The sequence below is a fragment of the Prionailurus viverrinus genome, chromosome A1 (genome assembly GCF_022837055.1).
Source record: "Prionailurus viverrinus isolate Anna chromosome A1, UM_Priviv_1.0, whole genome shotgun sequence".
Classification (NCBI taxonomy): Eukaryota; Metazoa; Chordata; class Mammalia; order Carnivora; family Felidae; genus Prionailurus; species Prionailurus viverrinus.
Genome location: NC_062561.1, coordinates 174,851,607 through 174,873,379, shown reverse-complemented (window position 1 = coordinate 174,873,379; position 21,773 = coordinate 174,851,607). Strand labels below are relative to the sequence as shown.

General features: G+C 40.8%; 1 protein-coding gene across 4 annotated transcripts in view; it reads left to right on the top strand.

Annotated features, from left to right (window-relative positions):
- Positions 1-17,376, top strand: part of FAF2 (Fas associated factor family member 2) — a 78,265-nt gene extending 60,889 nt beyond the window's left edge. For 2 of the 4 annotated variants that reach the window (XM_047832548.1, XM_047832708.1), the window contains exons 4-11: positions 583-659; positions 3,197-3,335; positions 4,930-5,015; positions 5,131-5,222; positions 6,889-7,066; positions 8,059-8,230; positions 9,182-9,325; positions 14,095-17,376. In XM_047832548.1, the coding sequence (XP_047688504.1) occupies positions 583-659; positions 3,197-3,335; positions 4,930-5,015; positions 5,131-5,222; positions 6,889-7,066; positions 8,059-8,230; positions 9,182-9,325; positions 14,095-14,277 (1,071 nt within the window). In that variant the 3' untranslated portion in view covers positions 14,278-17,376. Of the gene's footprint in view, positions 1-582; positions 660-3,196; positions 3,336-4,929; positions 5,016-5,130; positions 5,223-6,888; positions 7,067-8,058; positions 8,231-9,181; positions 9,326-12,375; positions 12,561-14,094 lie in introns of all 4 variants that reach the window. The other 2 variants (XR_007146823.1, XR_007146839.1) reach the window with 2 other exon arrangements.
- The last annotated feature ends 4,397 nt before the right edge of the window (positions 17,377-21,773 follow it).

The window sequence follows — 21,773 nt, the reverse complement described above, 5'->3', positions numbered from 1 at the left end:
TTATTTCTGTATACCATATTTTAATGTATAAATTTGAAAAGGAAAGAATTGGGGCACCTGGGTGGCTCAGTCGGTTAAGCATCTGACTTCAGCTCAGGTCACAATCTCACGGTCCGTGAGTTCGAGCCCTGCGTTGGGCTCTGGGCTGATGGCTCAGAGCCTGGCCTGCTTCCGATTCTGTGTCTCCCTCTCTCTCTGCCCCTCCCCCGTTCATGCTCTGTCTCTCTCTGTCGCAAAAATAAATAAAAACGTTAAAAAAAATTTTAAAAGGAAAGAATGAATACTTATGATTTAGGGAGGCAAACTTGTAATTAAATTTGACAATATAAATAGTTGCAGAATTGAAGCACTGAAGCAGATTTAATACAAAAACTATGATAAAATAAAAATATGATAGTATTAGATGAAATGAGATGAAAGGCAGTAAGTCTTTAAGAAGGATGATGTGACCAGGAAGAGGGAACTGTATTGAAGTGGAGGAATCATGCAAAAGAACAAAAAAAGAGTGAAAATTTGAACTAGCCATCTGCGGAGTATTAGAGATTGAGAGAATGGTGTCTAACTTTGTTTTTGGAATTTCAGGGGCTGCTTGGATGGGGTTATTACTTGATAATGCTTCCATTCCGGTTTACCTATTACACAATACTTGATATATTTAGGTATGTACATTTGTATTTATATGTTAGTAGAAATAGGGTAGACTTTGGAGCTGAAACATAGACCAGAATAGTAAGGTTTATGCTTTATCAGTTTTGACTTGCCAATTGATCATCAGATTGAATACTCTTTCAGAACACTCTAATACTGTAGTATGACAATATTTTAAATTGTTCAAACATAACAGATGTTGTGAAATGGAACTGTTTTAAAGTAACCCTGTAAAGTAGTCTTGCCTATCTTTCTCAAGATCAGTCTACCTGTGTTTATCATTATCCTCCCTCTTCCCACCATGTTTGTCACCTTTACATTCCCTAGTGAATCTTCACACCCTTTTCTTTCTAACCACCATTATCTACCAGCTTCACACCCCTTGTAACTTTTACCCTAAACCATCTAACTATATCTGACTATTCATAATCCCAAAAAATGTTCTTGCTCTTAGATTACCCATTTTTCTCTACATCTCCCACAACACTTTTACCTCTCTGGACACTCCTGTACATTCCCCTCTGTCCTGACAGCTCATTGGTTGCTGGCACTGGCACCCTTCCATATATATACCCCCTTGCTTTACACTTTCACTTTTCTTCTCACTTCCTTCATGTGCCATTCAGAGAGCTCAGTACTGGAAGACAGAGAGGGGCCAGGCCTACAAAATGTCAAAGGAGCCCAAGTTTCTGGCATTAGTCGTGGGGCATCTGGTCTATAACTAAGTAGTAAATGAACCCACACCTAGGCTTTATGGGGAACTACTAAAATGTTTTATGGGCATTTAGGCCAACCGATGGAGCTGGAATATGTGATCCGGGCCTTGCATACAGGGCAACCTGTGCTTCCCCTGATGCATGGAATAGCTTTGCCTTGCTCTAGGGAGCAGAGGCTGGAGATGAGGACCCAGCAGGTGTAGAAGTGCAAGGATCAGATAAGACTACTTGGTGCTTTAGGAGTCTGCCTGCTTAATGGCTTCCTTTTGCTTTAGCAAAGTTCTTATTGGTTATCAGTTAATCAGTTGGTACTCTTTGCATCCTGTTTTATTTGAGAATGGACACATATAAACCGTTAAAATCATAACAGACTGAATTGAGATCTTTTTTAAAAAAAGCTGATCGTCCTGAATTATGTAGGCCATGAGAATATATTACAGTTAAAAAAGTTACAGCCTTTATCCATTCATTCATCAAAATTTGAAAACTTAACTTAATAAGATAGTCCTAAATACTTAATTTCAGAGAAAGTTATCAAAACATCAATCTTTTAAAAGATTTTTAACCACTCCCTTACATATATACAACTTGTTACATTTGTTTTTAATTTGCTCTGGAATGTTTGTGTAAGTGAATTTGATTTGATTACTCAGGAGAAATTCCAAGTGAAATTGTATACACATGGGGAATTTGAGGGGCTAAGGAATTGGCTCAAGATTGGGTAAGGAAAGTGTCATAGTTTAGTCGCCTTTTCTGTGCTGAAAATCTGTGAATATTGTTTGCTTTTCTTGGAAAAAAATATGCATGGCATGTGTGACTAATTTTAATGCAACTGTATCATCCAAGCAACTTGTTTAATGTTATGTAGCACATTGACTTATCAGAACTGTGTCCATTGCCTTCTGTGGAAACCCAAAGGCTAAATAAATGGTGCTATATAATTATGATAAGATAGGCTCTTTAGAAACAGATGTGTGGTATCACCTTTAACTTGACAATCGCTGCCAGGTGCCAAATCTATCAGTGTACTCTAGATCAGTTTTATAAACTTCCTTCATGGATGCCATCAACCATAAATCATTAAGCAGGATTTTACTTGACCCCTTGAAAAGCAAGTAAATCATGAGCACAAGTTCGGGTTTGAAGCCTGACCATAATTTGAATGGCTTGGGAGTATGCACTAAAAATTCAAAATCCCAGGATGACAGAAAGGAAAGGAAGAGGCAAGTAGGACAACAAGAAAGAGACAGCGCTCTTTTCTAGAGCAGTAGAACTGCTGCTTTCTGTGATAATGGAACTTTCTGTGATAATGGAAACGTTCTGTATCTGTACCGTCCAGTGTGGAAGCCACCTAACCACGTATGACTACTGAGTACTTAATGTGGCGAGACCGAAGAGCTGAATTTTAAATTGTATTTCATTTAGTTAACTTTAAATTTAGATAGCTACATGTGGCTACCTTATTAGACAGTGCCATTCTAGAAAATCTGGGGGCACAGCCTGACCTGTGATCTTTTTGGACTGTGTCTTCCTTTCCCAATTTTTCTAGTCCTGAATTTTTCTGCAAAAAGCATGCAGGATTTATTTAGATCAGTGTTGGAATTTATAATCCTAGCAGTTTGCATTCGTCTTGAACAGGCAATGGAACAACACTTGCTGCTTTGCACCTTTTGAGCCAGACTATACTCTCGGGTTTGATGGTCCACTCACAAACCCTTCACCTCCTTTTGCTGCCATGCCTCTGGCTCTGTTGTAGGAATCTTTACAAACTGGCCCACTCCATATGCACTACAGTAAGCCGATTCATGTGATATTTATTCCTTCCTCCCCAGGTTTGCTCTTCGTTTTATACGGCCTGACCCTCGCAGCCGGGTCACTGACCCCGTTGGGGACATTGTTTCATTTATGCACTCTTTTGAAGAGAAATATGGGAGGGCACACCCTGTCTTCTACCAGGGAACGTACAGCCAGGTCAGTGCCACGAACCATATAGATGCCAATTTATTGATATGGTTATATCCACAAAGGAAAGCATAGCCCAGCACTGATCATGTCATTCTTTTACTCAAGAACCTTAAATACCTCTTCACTGCTTCTAGAAAAAAAAAAAAAAAGCCAACCCTACTTGATCTAATTCAAACCTCCTTTGGAGGTCTTTCCTATATAACTTGTTTCCGCATACCCTAGGTTCCAGCTAAACCATTTCCTGTACATACTCTGTACTTTTTACCTCTGGGCCTTTGCTTTTGCTTTTCCCTCCACCTGGAATGCCTTCCTCACATTTTTGGTAAATGGAAGCTTGCCCATCCTTCAGCTAGATCATATCACTCCTTTCTTATATCCTTTCTGATTGATGTGCCCTACCCTGGCCTACCTTGCAGTCTAAAATAGTAATCTTTCTTATGGTGCTATCATAGTTTTTTTGGAACTTACAGCATTTTCACATTTTTCCTTATATTATGGTTGCTTATATTTGTGTTTTATCTCCTATAGCAGACAATAATCCCCTTGAAGGCAAAGCCCAAGTTACCTTTGATCCCTCACAGAATTGAACAAGGGCATAGAGCATAGCCTCAAGGCAGCACATCTCTTTCAACCCCAGCCACACAGACCTTTGACTGTTATCTCTCAGGGGGTGAAAATTAAGACTTCTATGGGTGTTAGGCATATCTCTAGTTTACCAGAGAAAAATGTAGAAATAACACTGTGAACATAGCCCAAACAGTGGTTCTATTCTGCAGCCTCCAGAATTCCTGAATCTATCTGGTGAAAGAGAAAAGTACTTTTCTCGTACTTCCTGCTTTGAGTCTCCCATATTGGCTTTTTCTCTATAGTCTCCTCAGGGGCTCTACTACTACCCTACTCAACAAGCATTAAGCACCTACTATATGCCCAGGCAGTGTGCTCAATGCTGGAAATGCAGATGTGAATGAGATGGGTACCTCTCCTGCACCCTCTTTGCTATGATCCTGAGGATAGATCACCATTGGTCATTCAGGAAATCTTTACTGAATTGTAATGTGCTCAGGATTAAGCAAATGAAAAAGCATACACAGGAATCTTGGACATTAGCCTTGTCTTTGAAGATCTTTTAAATCCTGTGCTCTTTAGAATGCATTTGGGTCCCCCAATCTCTCGTGCCTGCTTGGTATGTGGCCTGGGATCAGTCTCACCTTTGCAGTATTTTTTATGTACAGAGATGTTGTAGCTGTAAAGTGGCAAAATTCTCACCTCCCTTTTCACGTGGTCAGATTCTTCTGTTTTTATCTTCCTTTAGACTGTGGGAACAGCTGACTTCTGTGATTTGTTGGGACTTTTCTTTGTCAGCCTGTCTACTGTCATGTGCCTAATACAGTTTAAATCCTAACAACACTAAAACCTTTTCATTAAAGCTTGTTAGCGTGGACTTTCTGTAGGGGGAAAAATGCCAGGGGTGTGAAGGTAGGAGCCCAGGAATCTGATTTCTTGTTCACCATTTTTCCTCATTCTCCTTTTGTTCCCTTAGCCTAGTTAAAAGCTCAAGACACAGTCATCATAATAATTGGTGGTCTTCTGTCTCCTATAGGCACTTAATGATGCCAAGCGAGAACTTCGCTTCCTTTTGGTTTATCTTCATGGAGATGATCACCAGGACTCTGATGAGTTCTGTCGGTAAGTGGATTGATTGTTTTTTTTGTTTTGTTTTTTTGTGGGTTTTTTTGTGGTTTTTTGCTGATATTTTGTAGTAAGCAGGTTCTTCTCATGTCCTTTTCATCCCTCTCCTCAGCAACACACTCTGTGCACCTGAAGTTATTTCCCTAATAAACACTAGGATGCTCTTCTGGGCATGCTCCACAAATAAACCTGAGGGATACAGGGGTAAGTTGTCTTTCTTTTTCCTCATTGAGATTGTTGAGCTATCTTTAGAATAATCTGGAAAAACATGCCATTTATTGCATGATTATTCTGTGGTAGACATAATGCTAGTATACATTATCTTATTTAATCCTCTCAGTAATCCTGAGATATGGGGGTTGTATTATCTATGGTTTAGGAAACAGAGAGTTTAAGCCACTGACCAAAGATCATACAGTTAGCAAGCTCCGTCTCTCAGACTCTTAGCCTTTTATTTACAAGTAACCATTGCCAGGGCCTGTTTTGTTTTGTTTATTTATTTGTTTGTTTATTTATTTATTTATTTATAAATAATGTCTTCTTGTTTAGTTTTGAGAGAGAGCGAGCACGTGCGTGAGCAGGGGTGGGCCAGAGAGAGAAGGAGACAGAGGATCCTAAGCAGACTCTGCACTGACAGCAGAGATCCTGACGCGGGAGTTGAACTCACAAACCTTGAGATCATGACCTGAGCTGAAGTTGAACACTTAACTGCTTAATTGAGCCACCCAGGTGCTCCAGGGCCTGTTTTAGTTTTAAAAACACCCAGTCCTGTGCAGAAACTTGCTTTTAATCTAAATGGCTTTTTAGTGAGGAGTTTACTCTCAGCAGCAGCAGTTTTAACAGAGCTTCTTCTACAATGAATTAGTTGTTTGAGTACCTTGAGTACTGATAGGGATTCAGAAAGTTCAGATCTTTGTTGACAGTAACTCTTACCTGGAGATGGAGATAAGTATTTTTAGAAGTCAGTATAGCATATAAAGGTATCCAGTGAAGAAACATACAGTTACTTTACTGTTGCTTCTGTTCGGCAGCTTTTGAGTATATGCTAGTGGACCAGGCACTGTGCTAGTAGATCCTAGCACAGTGAATCAAAGATGTTTTGCCTACATTTTAGAATCTGACTCTTTACCCCTAACTGGTATTTATACCTCTGATAAATTCCTACAGGGTGCGTTTTGCCGTTCTAATATGGCTCTGGGGTGGGGGTAGTGAATAGAAAGAGTCTAAGGATATTTTTTTACAGATGCTTATAAAATCTCTTTCAAACCATAAGAAAAACATAAGTAAAACTCTGTTATGGTAAAGTATTGGTTATTTGGAAGACCAACTTTCTAAACTCCTTTGGAACAGAAAAACTAGCTCTTTTAATGGAGGGCAAGGTAGGGAGACATGAAAAAAGGAGTAAGGAAGGGATTGAATAAGAGGAAGAAAAGGCAGAGACGATGATAGGAGTTGATCACCAGTAGTATAAAACTGAGATTTGCAGTCTTATTTGCTTTAGGCTTGATACCCAACATAGAGAAAAATTATGCTCAGCAGTAGCCAGATTCTTTATAGATCCCTTCCTACGTATCGAAGAGACACTGTCCTTGACCTCTGCAGTCTTCCCTAGCATCATCATGACAACCACCCCACCACAAAAGTCTGTCCTATTCTAATCAAATTACCTGGAAATAGGGACACGAAAATATACCAACAACAAAGGTTAAGAAACTAGGAGGAAAAAAAGGTATGCAGAGAATAAATGACACCTCCTTTCTTTCCCAGGTGGAATTAAAACAGTTCTCTCTTGCTCATGGTGGAAAGTCTAAGAGCTGATCTGGTTCTTCCTGAGGGCTGCCCTTAATCTGTTGGCTTTTCTTTGTGTCAGTGTCACAGGCTTTACGAGAGAACACCTATCCATTCCTGGCCATGATTATGCTGAAGGATCGGAGGATGACTGTGGTGGGACGGCTAGAAGGCCTCATTCAGCCCGATGACCTTATTAACCAGTTAACGTTTATCATGGATGCAAACCAGACTTACCTGGTGTCAGAACGCCTTGAAAGGTACAGAGGAGTTCCTCTCTGAAACAAGCAGAAACCAGCTGTAAATTTGGGTGGCTGACCCAGGGCTCCATAGATCCTGACTTCTCTGTCTTAAGCAACTTTGAAAACCTTGTCTATTTAGTGTTAAAATACTTATGTACTTTGACCTAAATAATTCTCCCATCAGATCATCTGTTCCTGGAGATGTGAATCCAAATAAAGACAAGAGTCTGGGCTCAGGAATATATATGTCATGTCATTTAAAATAGCTGAACCATGATAATAAGGAGCTTAAATATAAAATACATGGAATTGTTAAAACCCTTCCCTCCATTACAGAAGTATTATACGTTAATTGTAGAAAATTTTGAAAATACAGAAAAGCACAAAAAAGAAATTTAAAATCACCCATAATCCTACCACAACTTTTAATATTCTGGTATATTTTCTTATAATTTTATGGTCTCTCTCTCTCTCTCTCTCTCTCTCTCTCTCTCTCTCTCTTTCACTCCTATGTATATGTACATATACAATTTTGGGGAGAGAAAATAGAAAATACACCAGAACGTTACAATATTTTAGTAGAATTCTGAACAAAGATATTTCTCCATTTTCTGAGTCTTACGAGATCCACGGGTGTGGTTTTTGGTTTTATGAAAGCAGTATATACAAAAATGCAGTAACTCAAAAGGGTATTACTTGTAAAACATGATCTTGATGATTGCTTTTCAACAATAATACTGTTTGATTCGTTAGAATTGAGGAACAGAATAGTTTTAATTGTGAAGTTGAAAAGCTTGCCAGTTCTTTTTTTGCCAAATTAAACTGGGGAAAAGATGGCTTGTTCAGATTCTGCCATGCTGTGCTTTGGAATCCTTTATGGTAGTATGAAATACTCATCTACCAAGATTGTCACCTTTTTACCCCCCAAAAATTCCAATATAAGAAATATAAGAAAATATAAGAAAAAAACAGATTGCTCTTTTCCTTCTGTGCTTATGATTTGGCCACAGGGAAGAACGAAACCAGACCCAGGTGCTGAGACAACAGCAGGATGAGGCCTACCTGGCCTCTCTCAGGGCTGACCAGGAGAAAGAAAGAAAGAAACGGGAGGAGCGGGAACGGAAACGGAGGAAGGAAGAGGAAGTACAACAACAAAAGTTGGCAGAGGAGAGACGTCGGCGGGTAATGAACCTGTCTTTACTCCTTGTGATTCCCAAAGTGGCCTTAAGTGTGAAAGGAAAAAAACTAGAAGATGATGGGATTTGTGGGTGTTTTAATTCTCCTTGCCATTTTATTAAAGTAAGCTAAGTTCTACATGCATTGTGGGGCTTGAACTCATGATCAAGAGTTGCATGCTCTACTGATTGAGCTAGCCAACTACCCACTCGTTGTCATTTTTATATTTACTGCATTTTCACAAAAAGTAGTTTTAAAAAATTTTTTTGTTTATTAAAACAGAAACAATAGTGAGTAAAAGGCAAAACAACTCTCTTCCATGAAAAGTAAGCATAAATGGATAACAAGCAGTCAAAATGCTGTTAATTCACAGCAGTTTTTATTTTTTTAGCACCAGTGTTAGCTAATTTGGCATTTCATTCGTGATCTTCTTTCATCATGTATTGCCACTTGATTATAGCCAGTGTCTTTTAGCCATTTTTTTTCTTTTTTTTTTTTTTAATTTTTTTTTAATGTTTATTTATTTTTGAGACAGAGAGAGACAGAGCATGAACACGGAAGGGGCAGAGAGAGAGGGAGACACAGAATGTGAAGCAGGCTCCAAGCTCTGAGCTGTCAGCACAGAGCCTGACGCGGGGCTCGAACTCACGAACCGTGAGATCATGACCTGAGCCGAAGTCGGACGCTTAACCGACTGAGCCACCCAGCCACCCCTTTTAGCCATTTTTTAAGCCTTTTTTTGGATAGATAGATGCCCTAACATAGTTAATAAATAATACATGTGATACAATCCTACTTTGAATTTGGGTGTTTCTGACTTTTCCCAAGAAGTTTGTTTTAGATATTAGTCATTAATTTTTCTTCTGGCCTCACAGTAAACCTACGTGGTGATGGTATTGCTGTTTTCTGTTTTCCCTATTGGAGCCATAGCCTCAATTTTGCTTTGTGTCTATACAGAATTTACAAGAGGAAAAGGAAAGGAAGTTGGAGTGCCTGCCCCCGGAGCCTTCCCCTGATGACCCTGAGAGTGTCAAGATCATTTTCAAATTACCCAATGATTCTCGAGTAGAGAGACGATTCCACTTCTCACAGTCTCTAACAGTAAGGACAGCCTAAGTTGTGTAAAGTGTGTGTAGGATCTGGGCTATAGATTTGGAAGCTTTTAAGGAGTCTTGAGAGTGTTGTTGGCATATCTGCTGGGCTGATGAACAGGGAAGGAAGGGGTGTACAGAGAGAAGAGTGCAATGAACCATTGGGTTCCTTCAGTTCTAGCTGCCAGCTCAAAGCAGCTATTATGGTTTTCTTTCATCGTGTTTGAGCTCTGCCAAGAAAAAAGTGTACCTTACCAAGAAGCTCCACAAAAGGCTTGTATATTTGAGGTGGGAGGCTCTTCCACGCTGCTTGGCTCACATTGGCTTCAGAATCCCACTAGAACCCCTCACTCTATCTCCACTGACCTTACACATCTGAATATAAATGCATGTACAGTTTGCATGCAGTTGTCACTTTCCATTCCTGTCCATTTAGTCCACAGGAACCTCACATTGTGGGGCTGCCTTGTATATTTGGTATCTAAAGGTAAATAGTGTTTGTCATTCTGTAGGGAAATCGTTAAGAGCAGAGACTCTTAGAGTCTCACAGAATGAGGATCACATTTTCATGCTTCTAAGATTAGAGATGTGTTTTCTTGGTCAGTGTACTTCCTTGATTCAATTTCTTCATCTATGAAATGGGTATAATACTAGGTACTCTCTAATAGGATTGTTGTTAGGATTAAGTTCATACGTAAAGGGCTCAACATTGTGCCTGGCTCTTAGTAAGCACTCAAATGCTAACTGTTGGTTTTGGTATTTATAATCAAAAGGAAGTTTCTGTTTATATTGAGAGTTGGTATGTTGCCTTTCCAGATTTACCAACTACAGTAGATTCTGCCATTTCCTTGATCACTCGAAGTAGTCAAGAATAAACTATGTAATAGTAATGAGGATGCATTGTAGTCAAGTGAGCCTGGGTAGCATATTTATTATTTCTCCTGTTTAAGTAAAGAACGTTGGACAAGTTGCAGAATATTTTACAGGGCCTCAGATACCTCCTCGGTTAAATGAAGTATAGTCTGCCCTCCGATAACTTTAAACTAAAGATACCTCAGTCACTGTTCTAGACACTCTAAGGATTATACAGATGAGTGAGACATGGTTCTGGAATTCACGGAGCTTATGACTAGTAGGGAATGTAAGACTCCGCTAATGCAGGATAAAAAGTTGGGAGGAATCCTGGCGAAAGAAAAGTGAGCAGCTCTCTCATTTTCCTGTTATCTCTCATTCATGCATTTATTTATATTGAGGGAAGGTGCTCACATCGCTAACTTTTGATTTTTAAATTGGGATAATATGAATGAGCCTCACATACTACATACCATGTAGTAGGTGGTCACTAAATGTTCATTCCCTTCCCCTGATGTGTTTCCTAACAATGGTTTGCATATGGATTTTGGCTTGTCACCATGCTCACTTTCACATCATAGTACACCTGAACCCTGTGGAGCTTCTACTCCTCAAACTCGCATTATGTATGTGAAAAACTAACAAAAATTAACTCTCTTGAGAGTTTTGGAGGAAAATCTGTTAGAATTGTGGAACAGAATAGGCTTCTGGTAGAAGGGGAACCAACCCATTTGTTAACTATTGAATCCTTAAAGACTCTTAAATAGGTGCTCAGTAAAAGTTATTTAAAAAAAAAAAACAACAACAAAAACCTCAGACTGAGAGAAATACTTGGTCACAGGTGGGGACAAGACTCAGAGATGGGAAAGAAGTGTAAAGGAGAAGTGTGGTGGTGGTATGGGCCTTTAACATTCATGGAGTTTTTAACATATAACCGAGTAATGATTTATAGTGTTTTTGTGCTCTTGCAGACTTGGGTCTTCCTGCGAGCTTTGCCCTTTGTAAATAATCTCAAAGAGTGAATGCTCAGTGAAACACTTCATTTGCACGAAGCTCAGCTATTGATAATAGTAAAATGCTAAGATAAAAAAGGATAAACTATAGAAAAATCTCCAGGTCTCATGAGTGGGCAGAAAAGTGGCAGCTGACTTTCTGTTAAATACTTATTAGAATCCAAATTATACTCAGGATTCATTTTTCTATCTGTTAGAACTAAAAGTGACCTCTGGAGGTGATGTCCATTGTTAGTGGTAAACAGAAAATGCCCATTTTGTACCAGATTAAGTATTGTCAAACCAGATTGAAAAGGAAACAAAATATTGTTTCACCCTTCTCAAGCCCATGTTGGGTTCATAACAGTAATATTTGGTACATGTCTGATGCACCTCAAGATAAAAAGAGAGTGAGGGTTAATGGAAATTGCAGAGAGACAAGAACTGTAAAGATCGAGATTGATAGATTAAAATATGAGGAGTTTATAAAATCATGAGTGGATTTAGAGAAGAGCATGGATTTACTCCTTAAATTCTAGAGTATGTATGTTATGTATGAAGTATGCAGCCTCTTAAAAGCTCTAAAGAGGTCAGTTTAAAACACATGAAGAAAGGACTGCTTCACACAGAAGGGAACAAACTTATGAGATGTAACTTCCCTCAAAATAGTAAGGGTACCTTGAATGTTGTGTTCCTGATCTTTGGGATTGACCTGAAAGAAAGAGGTTAGCAGTGCCCTCCACAACACATCCTTTAGACATTTTTGGTAGAAGTAGCATGCTAGATAAAGTGCGCCACAGAGTGGATCCAGTGTGCCTGTTCTTAATGTGTGGCATCCAGAGACTGGGGATGATAAAGGTGGCTTATTCCATAGGTACCTCACATTTTAGGTTTTAGTAATTTGAGTTTTCTTGATGTCACCTTACTTCTCATTAAGAATTTACTTTTGTTTTATCAGAGTCAGAGCAGGGTGAGGAGGGCATTCTCACAGAGGACAGGTCCACATGGAGTATGTCAGATCTTGACCAAATTAAGAGAGTGTCCACATGTGGGGACAGGAGTGCACAGAAGTCAGAGCCTGAGTAGCCTGTGGTGGGGTGGGGTGTTAAAGCCAGAACTGGATGAGGAGGGGGAAGCAAACTCCTGGTTTTCTGTGTACATATATAGAGAGAAATATAGATTTCAATGTATGTATGTATATTCACATATTCTCTAGTTTTTTACACAGAGAGTGCTTGGGAGCAGAAACACCCCAATAGCAATGAACATACCTAACACCTGGATCGTGGCTTTTAAGTACCATTGTCCATTAAGAAGAACCAGGGCTCCTTGGAGAAATGTCTGATTCCAGAGCTGGGGCAGGAAAACACAAGATCAGCCTGGAATACCCTGTGCCAGAAGGCAAGGAATTATTCAAAAAATGATGAGACTTGCCATAAAGACACAGAAGCCATCTTGATTGGACTCCTTCTGACTCCATCTAGAACAATTTGAACATTAAAAGGAATATTATAACATTATAACCTATTAAAGTAGGAAATCATGACTCTGTGTTAGTATAAATAAGTTGAAAGTTTGAGGAACACTATGTCTATAGTTTCAAAGTACCTCCCCACAGAATTTCTTTAATTACAAAGAGAAGAAGAATTTGGACAGTGAAGAGGCAATCACCACCTTAATGAAGTGATCAAAGTGCACATTATAGGCACTGGGGCAGATTGGAATTGTGCTCCAACTGCGTAGGATGCATTTAGTAGAACGCAGCAGCATCTCTGTAACACGCCCTCCAAAGAACACATCTAGAATCTAATCATGAGTAAACATCAGGCAAACAAATTGAGAAAACATTCTGCAAAATAAGTGACCAGTTATCTTTAAAAAGTGAAAGGTCATGAAAGTCAAGGAAAGATTGAGGATTTGTTCCAGACTAGAGGAGGAGGCTTAGAAGATGTGATGATGAAATGGAACACATAATCCTAAACTTGATGCGTTTTGCTATTAAAGACAACTAGCAAAACTTGAAAACTTTAATAATAAATATATATTATGTTACAACAATAATGTGCCAGTTAATATCTTGGCTTTTTTTTTTTTTGAGGGCTATATTATGGTTATGTAGGAGATTGTCCTATTTATAAGACATGCACAAGTATTTTGGGAGTGATGGGATGTCAGGTTGGCAGTTCGCTCTCAACTGGTTCAAAGAAAAAAATTCTGTACTTCTGTTTCTGTAACTCTCTGATTTTTTTCTTAATGTTTACTTTTGAGAGAGAGCACGTGAGAGTGCGCGCGCACAGCAGCAGGGGGCAGAGAGGGAGACAGAGGATCTGAAGCAGGCTCTGTGCTGTTAGCGCAGAGCAGGATGCAGGGCTCAAACCCGCGAACTGTGAGATTGTGACCTGAGCCAATGTTGGACTTTTAACCGACTGAGCCACCTAGGCGCCTATGTTTTTTTAAGCTTATTTATTTATTCTGAGAGCAAGAAGCGTGCTCAGGGGAGGGACAGAGAGAGAGAGGGAGAGAGAGAACCCCAAGCAGGCTCCACGCTGTCAGCACAAAGCCCAATGCAGGGCTTGATCTCGTGACCTGAGCTGAAATCAAGAGTCATACGCTTAACTGACTGAGTCACCCAGGCACCCCTCTGATTATTTCTAAGTAAAAAATTTTTAGCTTTATAGCAAACAAGTTGTCAAAAAACAAAAAAAAAACACATGAATCAGTTCAGAAGTAGGACTGGCATTGGCTGTGTAATCTCTTCAAAGAACTGCCCTACGTATTTGCTGTGTGAAATGGAAGGACCTCACAATAGAATTCCACTGTAATGTGATTACTTCATATCTCAGAGTCATCCTGGAGAGAGCTAGGGATATTTGATTTCATAGTTGTGTTGTCTGTCTTTGTCTTTCTCACCACCCTTTTCCTGTATGATCTGCAGGTAATCCACGACTTCTTATTCTCCTTGAAAGAAAGCCCAGAAAAGTTTCAGATTGAAGCCAACTTTCCCCGGCGGGTGCTGCCCTGCATCCCTTCAGAGGAGTGGCCCAACCCCCCCACGCTGCAGGAGGCCGGACTCAGCCACACAGAGGTTCTCTTTGTTCAGGACCTTACAGATGAATGACATTTTTTTCCCTCTCCCCTCCTACCCTAATCCCTAAAAGAAATGGAAAAACAAAAACAAAAAAACAAGAGAGAGAAATTCATATTATTATTATTATAATACGATATTTTTTTTAAAAGACTGCTGCATCCTAAGGAAGGATCAGAAACCATGCTGCCTAAAAGAGTCACCACCTGTGTGTGCGCGCGAGGTCAGCAATGAATGTTCCCGCCGGCAAGCCCACCCTTCCCTACTGCCTCTGCACCACGCACCTTCCAACAGAAGGAGACTCTTCACCTCCAACCCAGTCATTGTCCCAGCTGGGGAAGGGGACATTCTCACTAGTTCTCATTCATTCTTGCTTTTATGGAAAATAAAAGTGAAAAAACCTCCCCATCAACCAGCTACTGCAGCATCTCTTGAGGACTTGCTTCTCCCACCACCAGAGAAGAGAGGGAAGAGAAGGCACAGAACAGAGATGTTCCTTGAACTTCCCACCATTTATGAATAACTTTTAAATGTTTTCTGTTGCTTTGTAATGACCAAAGGAATGAGGCTGACGTAGGTGTTTGTTGGTTTTTTGTTTTTTTTTTTTTCCTTAACTTTATTTGATAAAGAGCCAATTCTTAAACCTATGAGTTCATGCCCTGGGCTCCTTAGCCCACAAGAGTATAATAAAGGTGCCCTGGGCTGGTTTGTGCTTATTTCTGCCATTGTCCCTCTCACATTCCCAGAGAGGTTGTTCTTTTTGGTCCAACTCTTGCTGTCCTTTCTTGCCACCTGTGCGCCCCACTTGGAGTATTGGGGAGGAAATCTGGATTCATTGCCCTGCAAAGGCTATGTATAGACAGATATACCCATACGTGTGGTGTGAACTTCCGTGTATACTCACCTATACACATGACTGCAGCTTTCCCTTGGAATCTGTACCAGGTGGTTATTATGGGATCTGAACCAAAGGATAGCAGCTCTTCATTCCTCTTCTGACACATGCATGCTCTTCGTGCCCATCCCTGAGCTTTCCTGAATTGCCAAGCTTGGTGCCTTCCCAAAGGACTAGCAGGGCCTATGGTAGAACCAGCAGAACCCCATGAGAGTGCCCTGCCTGTCTCAGTGGGAGTGTGGTGGTCGTGGTGGTGGTGGTGGTGGTCGTGGTGGTGGTGGTGGTGATGATGATGATGGTGGTTTAAGGTTAGAACTAGAGACTTTGAGGGGAGCCAAGACCAAACTCCTGAACTTCCAAGTTGTTGGAAGGCACATTTTAGTTTCTAATGTAGCCACTTGCTGGAGGCAGTTTTTAATCCTCTCCCTCTATTGCTCTGTTTAAGTAATAGGGTTTTTTAACCTCTGGATGTCTCTTCTGTGGTTGAGTTTCTAGTAATGGGTACATGGGTTAGGCCATGTATTAATAGATGCCAGCATGAGCTGGCAAATATTCCAAAGTGTTCTACAGCTAGACTGGTGCAGACTTGTAACACAGCAAGCTACCAAAGTAACTGTAGTTCCTAGCATGCTGGGAGGCTGGGGGTTCATATCAAAATAAAGCATAACTTGGTAGATTTGCAGTCTCCAAAGGCTTTCTCTCTTGCTTACCTAAAATCTAAGGGCCACTCTTATAGGTAGCAGTGATGTGGCTTCTATTTTCTGCAACCCTCAGTGGTTGGGATAAACACCATGGGACAGGGTGGGGAGCCTGGGAATTTCCCAGTGGCCTTGGCACAGGTGTCTAGAACACCATCTATAGGAAAACTTAATTCTGCTCCTAGCTGCCTCAGGGCCAGATGAGTAGAAGATCACTGTCTGTTGGTATAAAATGTATCTGGAGTGAATACCAGGATAAACCATATTCTCCACTTAGCTTTATGTGACGTCTGCTTCCTGCTGACAACCATGCAAAGAGGAATTTTTCCACTTAACTCAGAGCCTCACTCCCTGTCAAATTCATAGCTGTTTCCCTAGCCTTACACCCTTACATGGGCCTTCTCTAGGTTGGGTGTACTGTCTTGCTTATGCTTCCTTGGAAAGTTGTAAATCTTTTTCCTTAATTCAGTCTGCATCTTATTCTACAGTGTGCACTTTATGCCTCTTGCCCTTTCAAAACTTGTTCAGTGAAGGAGGTCAGATGCCAGAATATTAAGAAAAAGTCTATGTCGGTACAGCTCTTGGGATTGCCTACTCATTTACTTTAGGTTTCAAGAAGTTTTATCTGAAGCACATGTTCCTTCCTAGTCCATGTTGAAACAGGCCTGCTTTGCTCAGACCCCATTCCTGTCTCCTTGCTGACCCTAGGGCTGCTGCCTGGTGCCATCTCCCTTCCTCCCCCATGAAGGATGCACATTTTATCACTTCAAGTCAGTACAATCTGTATGTTACTCCCAAGGACCTCGGAGAACTCAATGGGACCTGCAAGGGAGAAAATACTGAGAAGCTGATGATCTGCAAGCAGTTGCTCATTTCCAAATCACCTTTGGTTATTTCAGCTGTTCAGACAGCAAGTCGTCAACCTAACGAAGACACCTGTTTCAAGTTTTGTTCTGCACGCCCCAAACTGAAGTAGATTCAGCTGAATAACCATGGGAAATCACCAAGCAAAGACCTCCAATTGGAGTCGGTTGAATTTTTGCAGCCTCAGTGGGGCCTCTCTGGTCTTTTCTTCCACTTCTACAGAATTTCCTGCGGCAAATACTTTGTCCTTGCTTGCTTCCACTATGATGGTTGGATAAAAAATGGCCAGAGGAGAATATTTATCTCTTAAAAAAAAAAAAAGAACCTATAATCTTCAACTGAGCAGTCTTTATGAAAATTGCTAATGGTGCCAAGGCCAAGGAAAAAGTTGCAGAAAATGACTGTGGGAAGGAGTGATAACCCCAGAATGCAAAATCAGGGGAGTATTATCTGGTGCTTGAACAAGGAGCTCCACTTTACAACTGGCTTTTTTAGGACTTGTGAGGAACGCAGCAACAGGAAATCCATCCATAAAGGATGCAGTGCCCCAACTTGTACTGCGCCTGAATAGTTACGTGATAATTTACTGAAGAAATCTAGTGTACTTTAAATTTTTTTCATAAAAGTTTACATTGTATTGTAGGTTAACATTAAATGTTTTATAACAAAATCTCATAATGAGTTGTGGGTCTTTCTGTTTAAGAGAGATGTGGTAGATATTTTCTGTGTTCATGAAGGAAAGTTTGGGAAACCATGGGGGTGGGAACAGGATATTGCATTGCTGAGAGGCAAGGGAGAATCAAAGAGAAGCAAGGAGTTAAAATAAATCAGTAATGCATTCCAGTGAAAAGAGGCAACTTAGTGTGGATAGGTAGGAGGGGCAGATAGATATGGGTTCAAATTTGGCCTTTTGTGGCTTCAAACAAGTTCGTTAGTTTCCCCCAACTGTAAATGAAGTTAACACTGTCTATCTTGGAATGGGTTTGTAGATTAAATCAAATATATATGAAGGGCCCAACACAGGTGTCATTGTTCCCTTTCTCCATGGCAGTGTGTTTTGAAGGAATGTTTTTTTGCAGTTGTAACTGTCAGTTTCATAAGGGATGTCACATCTCCTGCTAGAACAGATCTACGTCCTTGCGAATGAGTCCCTAAAGAAGAGTCACCTTTGATCTGACAAAGTCTGGACTATTATTGGAGCTCCCCTCCTAAGGTATTGTTGCTTGTATTCTCATTTCTTTCTTTCTTTTTTTTTTTTTAATTTTCTTTTTGAGTAAACTTCACACCCAACTTGGGGCTTGAACCTACAACCCCGAGATTGAGAGCTGCACACTCTACCAACTTAGCCAGCCAGACACCCTTGTATTTTAATTTCTGAGAGGAAATTTTAGGTTCAATTATTTGCCTTTTTCTTCCCCACTGTCTGACTTCATGCAAAGAACTTATTCCTGTGAGCTACGAATTCTTGTTACCTTCAGAATCTGCCCTGTTGCTTATCCAAAGATGTGTGGCTTCCATTTTATTTTTAATGTACCTCTGAACTAGAACGTCTTCTGCTCAGTCTAGTAAGTCTGCAAGAAGAGTTTGTTCACCTTAGGTCAATCCACTTTTAAAAATGAACACTTCACGATTGTGAAGCTTATGTATAAAATTTTTGCCATCAATGAACAGAGTAAAGGAAGATTAGAACTTTGATGCCAGATACACCTGGTTCGAAATCCTGGCCGTGGCCATGATTTTGGCCAAGTAACCTCAACTCTCTAGGCTTCAGTTTGATCATCTGTAAAAAGGGGGTAGGTTGTAGCCCTGCAGTCATGATTAAGTGAATTGCTACTGCAGAGTTAACCTGGCATACAATTGGTGTTTGGTAAGTAATAGCTCCTATTACTGTTTTCAAAACAGTCTGTAGCTTGCCCACTGCTAACCATTCACCCTAGATAAAGGGAGGAGAGGTTAAAGCGGAGGGGTCAAGTTGAAGCTTTGCCTATGGTCAGTCAGGTAATGCCTGACACTTTTCCTTGCCATGCTTCTGGTGTTGCCGTTGTAACTCCATGTGCTTTTACCCCAGTGGAGCCTCCAGCCCTCAAAGTCTTTTCCTCATGACTTCGGGTCCTGCCAACACAGTGCTGAGCCTATCCTCCCTCTCCCAACCCTACTCCTCCCCTCTTCTGTCTGCCCTTCTTGGTAACTCTTGGAATCATGCCCCAAACTCCCGGGTTTCTTTAAGCTGAAACCTGATTTTCCCTTGAAGACACCACTTCAAACAACCCTTAAGCAAATACTGCTCGTTTTCTCTTGAATCTTTGAACCAGGATATGGATCTCTATTTCTCTTCTGCCACTCTGATGCACTGTCTTCCAGGACAATGCTCCCAAAGCATGGGCCACCTGCTTGGGCTACTTTTTCCTGTTCTGGTTGCTACTGGACATTCCCCCAGATGTTGACAACTGATACTTTTCCTCTCCACCGGCAACCTGGGTGACTCTTATATCTACGTATGTGGATTCTCTAAGGTTCTGGTCCTATTGCTCATGATTTGACTTGTGTAGCCGCTGAATGTAGTAGAGGCTTTGAGTCCAATCTGGATTTGAAACGGCTGCTTGCTGACTGACTGATTCAGGGCATTTCCTCATCTATAAACATCATGGTGGTGCATCCTTGCAAAGTTCAGGTGCTGCTTAAATGGCCTGATAACCTGTGAAGTGCCTGGTGGTGGAAGATGAATGCTTGGTAATTGCTTTCTTTGCTCCTGTCCCTCCCAGCTGTGCTGTGCTTTGAGCATGGCTTCACTTTGAACTGTTTCACCCTCAGGACCTCAAAACTAAACCCTTTCTGACCACAGCCTTTAGTGCTCCCACTCCGCTATCTCTACTCTTCCATCAAGGCCTTTCTGTCCCTCTCCACTCCTCCCAGTTCTCCCTGCTAGAATTCTGTTGGCTTTTTACCCCCTCTCTATGACAGTCCAGTGCTGTCACAATTAACAAAGTGGAACTGAACCATTTGGTTTCTCTCCTCTTGTTCCTTAAGCTGCAGAGTCCTGGCATATACCACAGTAAACTGAGGAGCCCTGGGTATTGATACCCACTCCTGTGATCCAGCCCTAGGAAACTCCCCACGCATTTCTACTGCATAGGCATTGTTCCACTGTGTCCCCTTTCTCAATCCAAGCCCACCTGCATCTTCCTCACTCACAGCCCATTACAAAACAGCCTACTTCCTGAGAAAATTGAGATCTTGTCACAGAACTTCATCACCTTCCTTTTTCACCCCAAAATTGCTCTGTGATGTTAACTGCTTCCTCTTTCCCTTCTGTCTTGTGGGTGTATTTTCTTTTGAAGGAGATATAATTTACATACAGTAAAATGCCCAAATCTTAAATCCACAGCTTGATAAAATTTTGCCTATGTGTACACCAAAAACGAGATGCAGGATGTTTAATTACCTCAGAAAGTTCTCGTGTGTCTTCCCAGTCTGTAGCGTCTCTGAGATAACCACTACTCTGACTTCTTTCACCATAGAAGTTTTGTTTGTTCTTAAACTCATATAAATGGGCTCGCTGTGTGTGTGTGATTTTATAAATTGTTTTCTTTATTCAGGTATTCCTATTCGTGATAAACTTTAGGAAGTGCAAATAAACAATAAAACTTCACAATACCACATTGTCCGGAGGTATCTACTGTTACTATTCCAGTGTATGTCTTCCCAGACTTTGCATATAAAAACATTTTTTTCTACAAAAATGGGATGGCATTGTAAATATTGTATTCTCTCCATTTCATATCTTATCTGTATATTTTTAATGACTATGCATCATTTCACTGAATGTATGTACCATAAACTGATCAAAATCCTCTTACGACATTTTAGGTTGTTTTTTGTTTTGGTTTGGTTTTTTTGTTTGTTTTGCTTTTCTTTAAAAAAATGTTTTTTAACGTTTATTTATTTTTGAGAAAGAGAGCATGAAGGGGGGGGGGGGGGCAGGGTGCAGAGAGAGAGGGAGATGCAGAATCCGAAACAGGCTCCAGGCTCTGAGCGGTCAGCACAGAGCCTGACGCAGGGCTTGAACTCCCAGACCATGAGATCATGACCTGAGCCGAAGTCGGACGCTTAACCAACCGAGCCACCCAGGCACCCCTGTTTTGCTTTTCTAAGTACAGACTGATAAACATCATCCCTATAGCTAAGTGTACACACCCATGCTTGTTTTCTCAGGGAAGAAGAATCCCAGAAGTGAAGTTACTGAATCAAAGGTTGGAAATTTTACTTTTTTAAATGATTGTGTGATTTCCAAATTATCGTCCAGAAAAGTTATTTATACTCCTGCTAGCAGTGTGAGCTCAGTCTCTGATTTGTGTCATCATTGCCAGAACCTTTACAACTATCTTCTTTTCATTTGCTTGAATCTCTCTTCATGTTCCATCTAAAAATGTTTGGCATCTCCTCCATTGCAAAACCTTAATCTTACCTTACCCACAGGTCCCAGTCCTATCTCCTTTCCTGCCAAGATAGCTTGCACAACCAGCCTCCACTTCCTTAACCTCCTGTTGATTGAACTTCCATCCCCACTGACCATCTCTTACAGTCAACTGCAGCCTCCTAATTGCCATGTTCATTGGTGTCTTACAAGATCTTTGTAAATAGAAAAGTTCCCCACCTGGTACCTGGGGGTCAGATTATGTGAATTAGGTTAGGGAATCATACTTTATCTTGAGGGCCATTGAGGGGCTTTAAGCAAGGGAGACACATCAGATTTGGGTTTCAGAAAGCTGATTCTGTCACTGTGGGGAGATTGGATGGGATGGGGCAAGACTAAGAGGTGATATGATGGAGTCTTGGATTAGGAATGGTGTGGGGATAGAGAAGCGTTAATGATCGGAATGAGAAGTATGTAGAAGGCACAATAACCAAGGAGGGCCTGAAGGCTGATTAGATACGGAGGGTGATGGAGTGTCCAGATTTCTGACAACAGCATTTTAGGAACAAAACAGTCCCTGGTGACCTTCACAGGTGCTATTTCAGTAGAGTAGTGTCAGGAGGCAGAAGTAATGAATGGGAAATGAAGTGGAAAGATG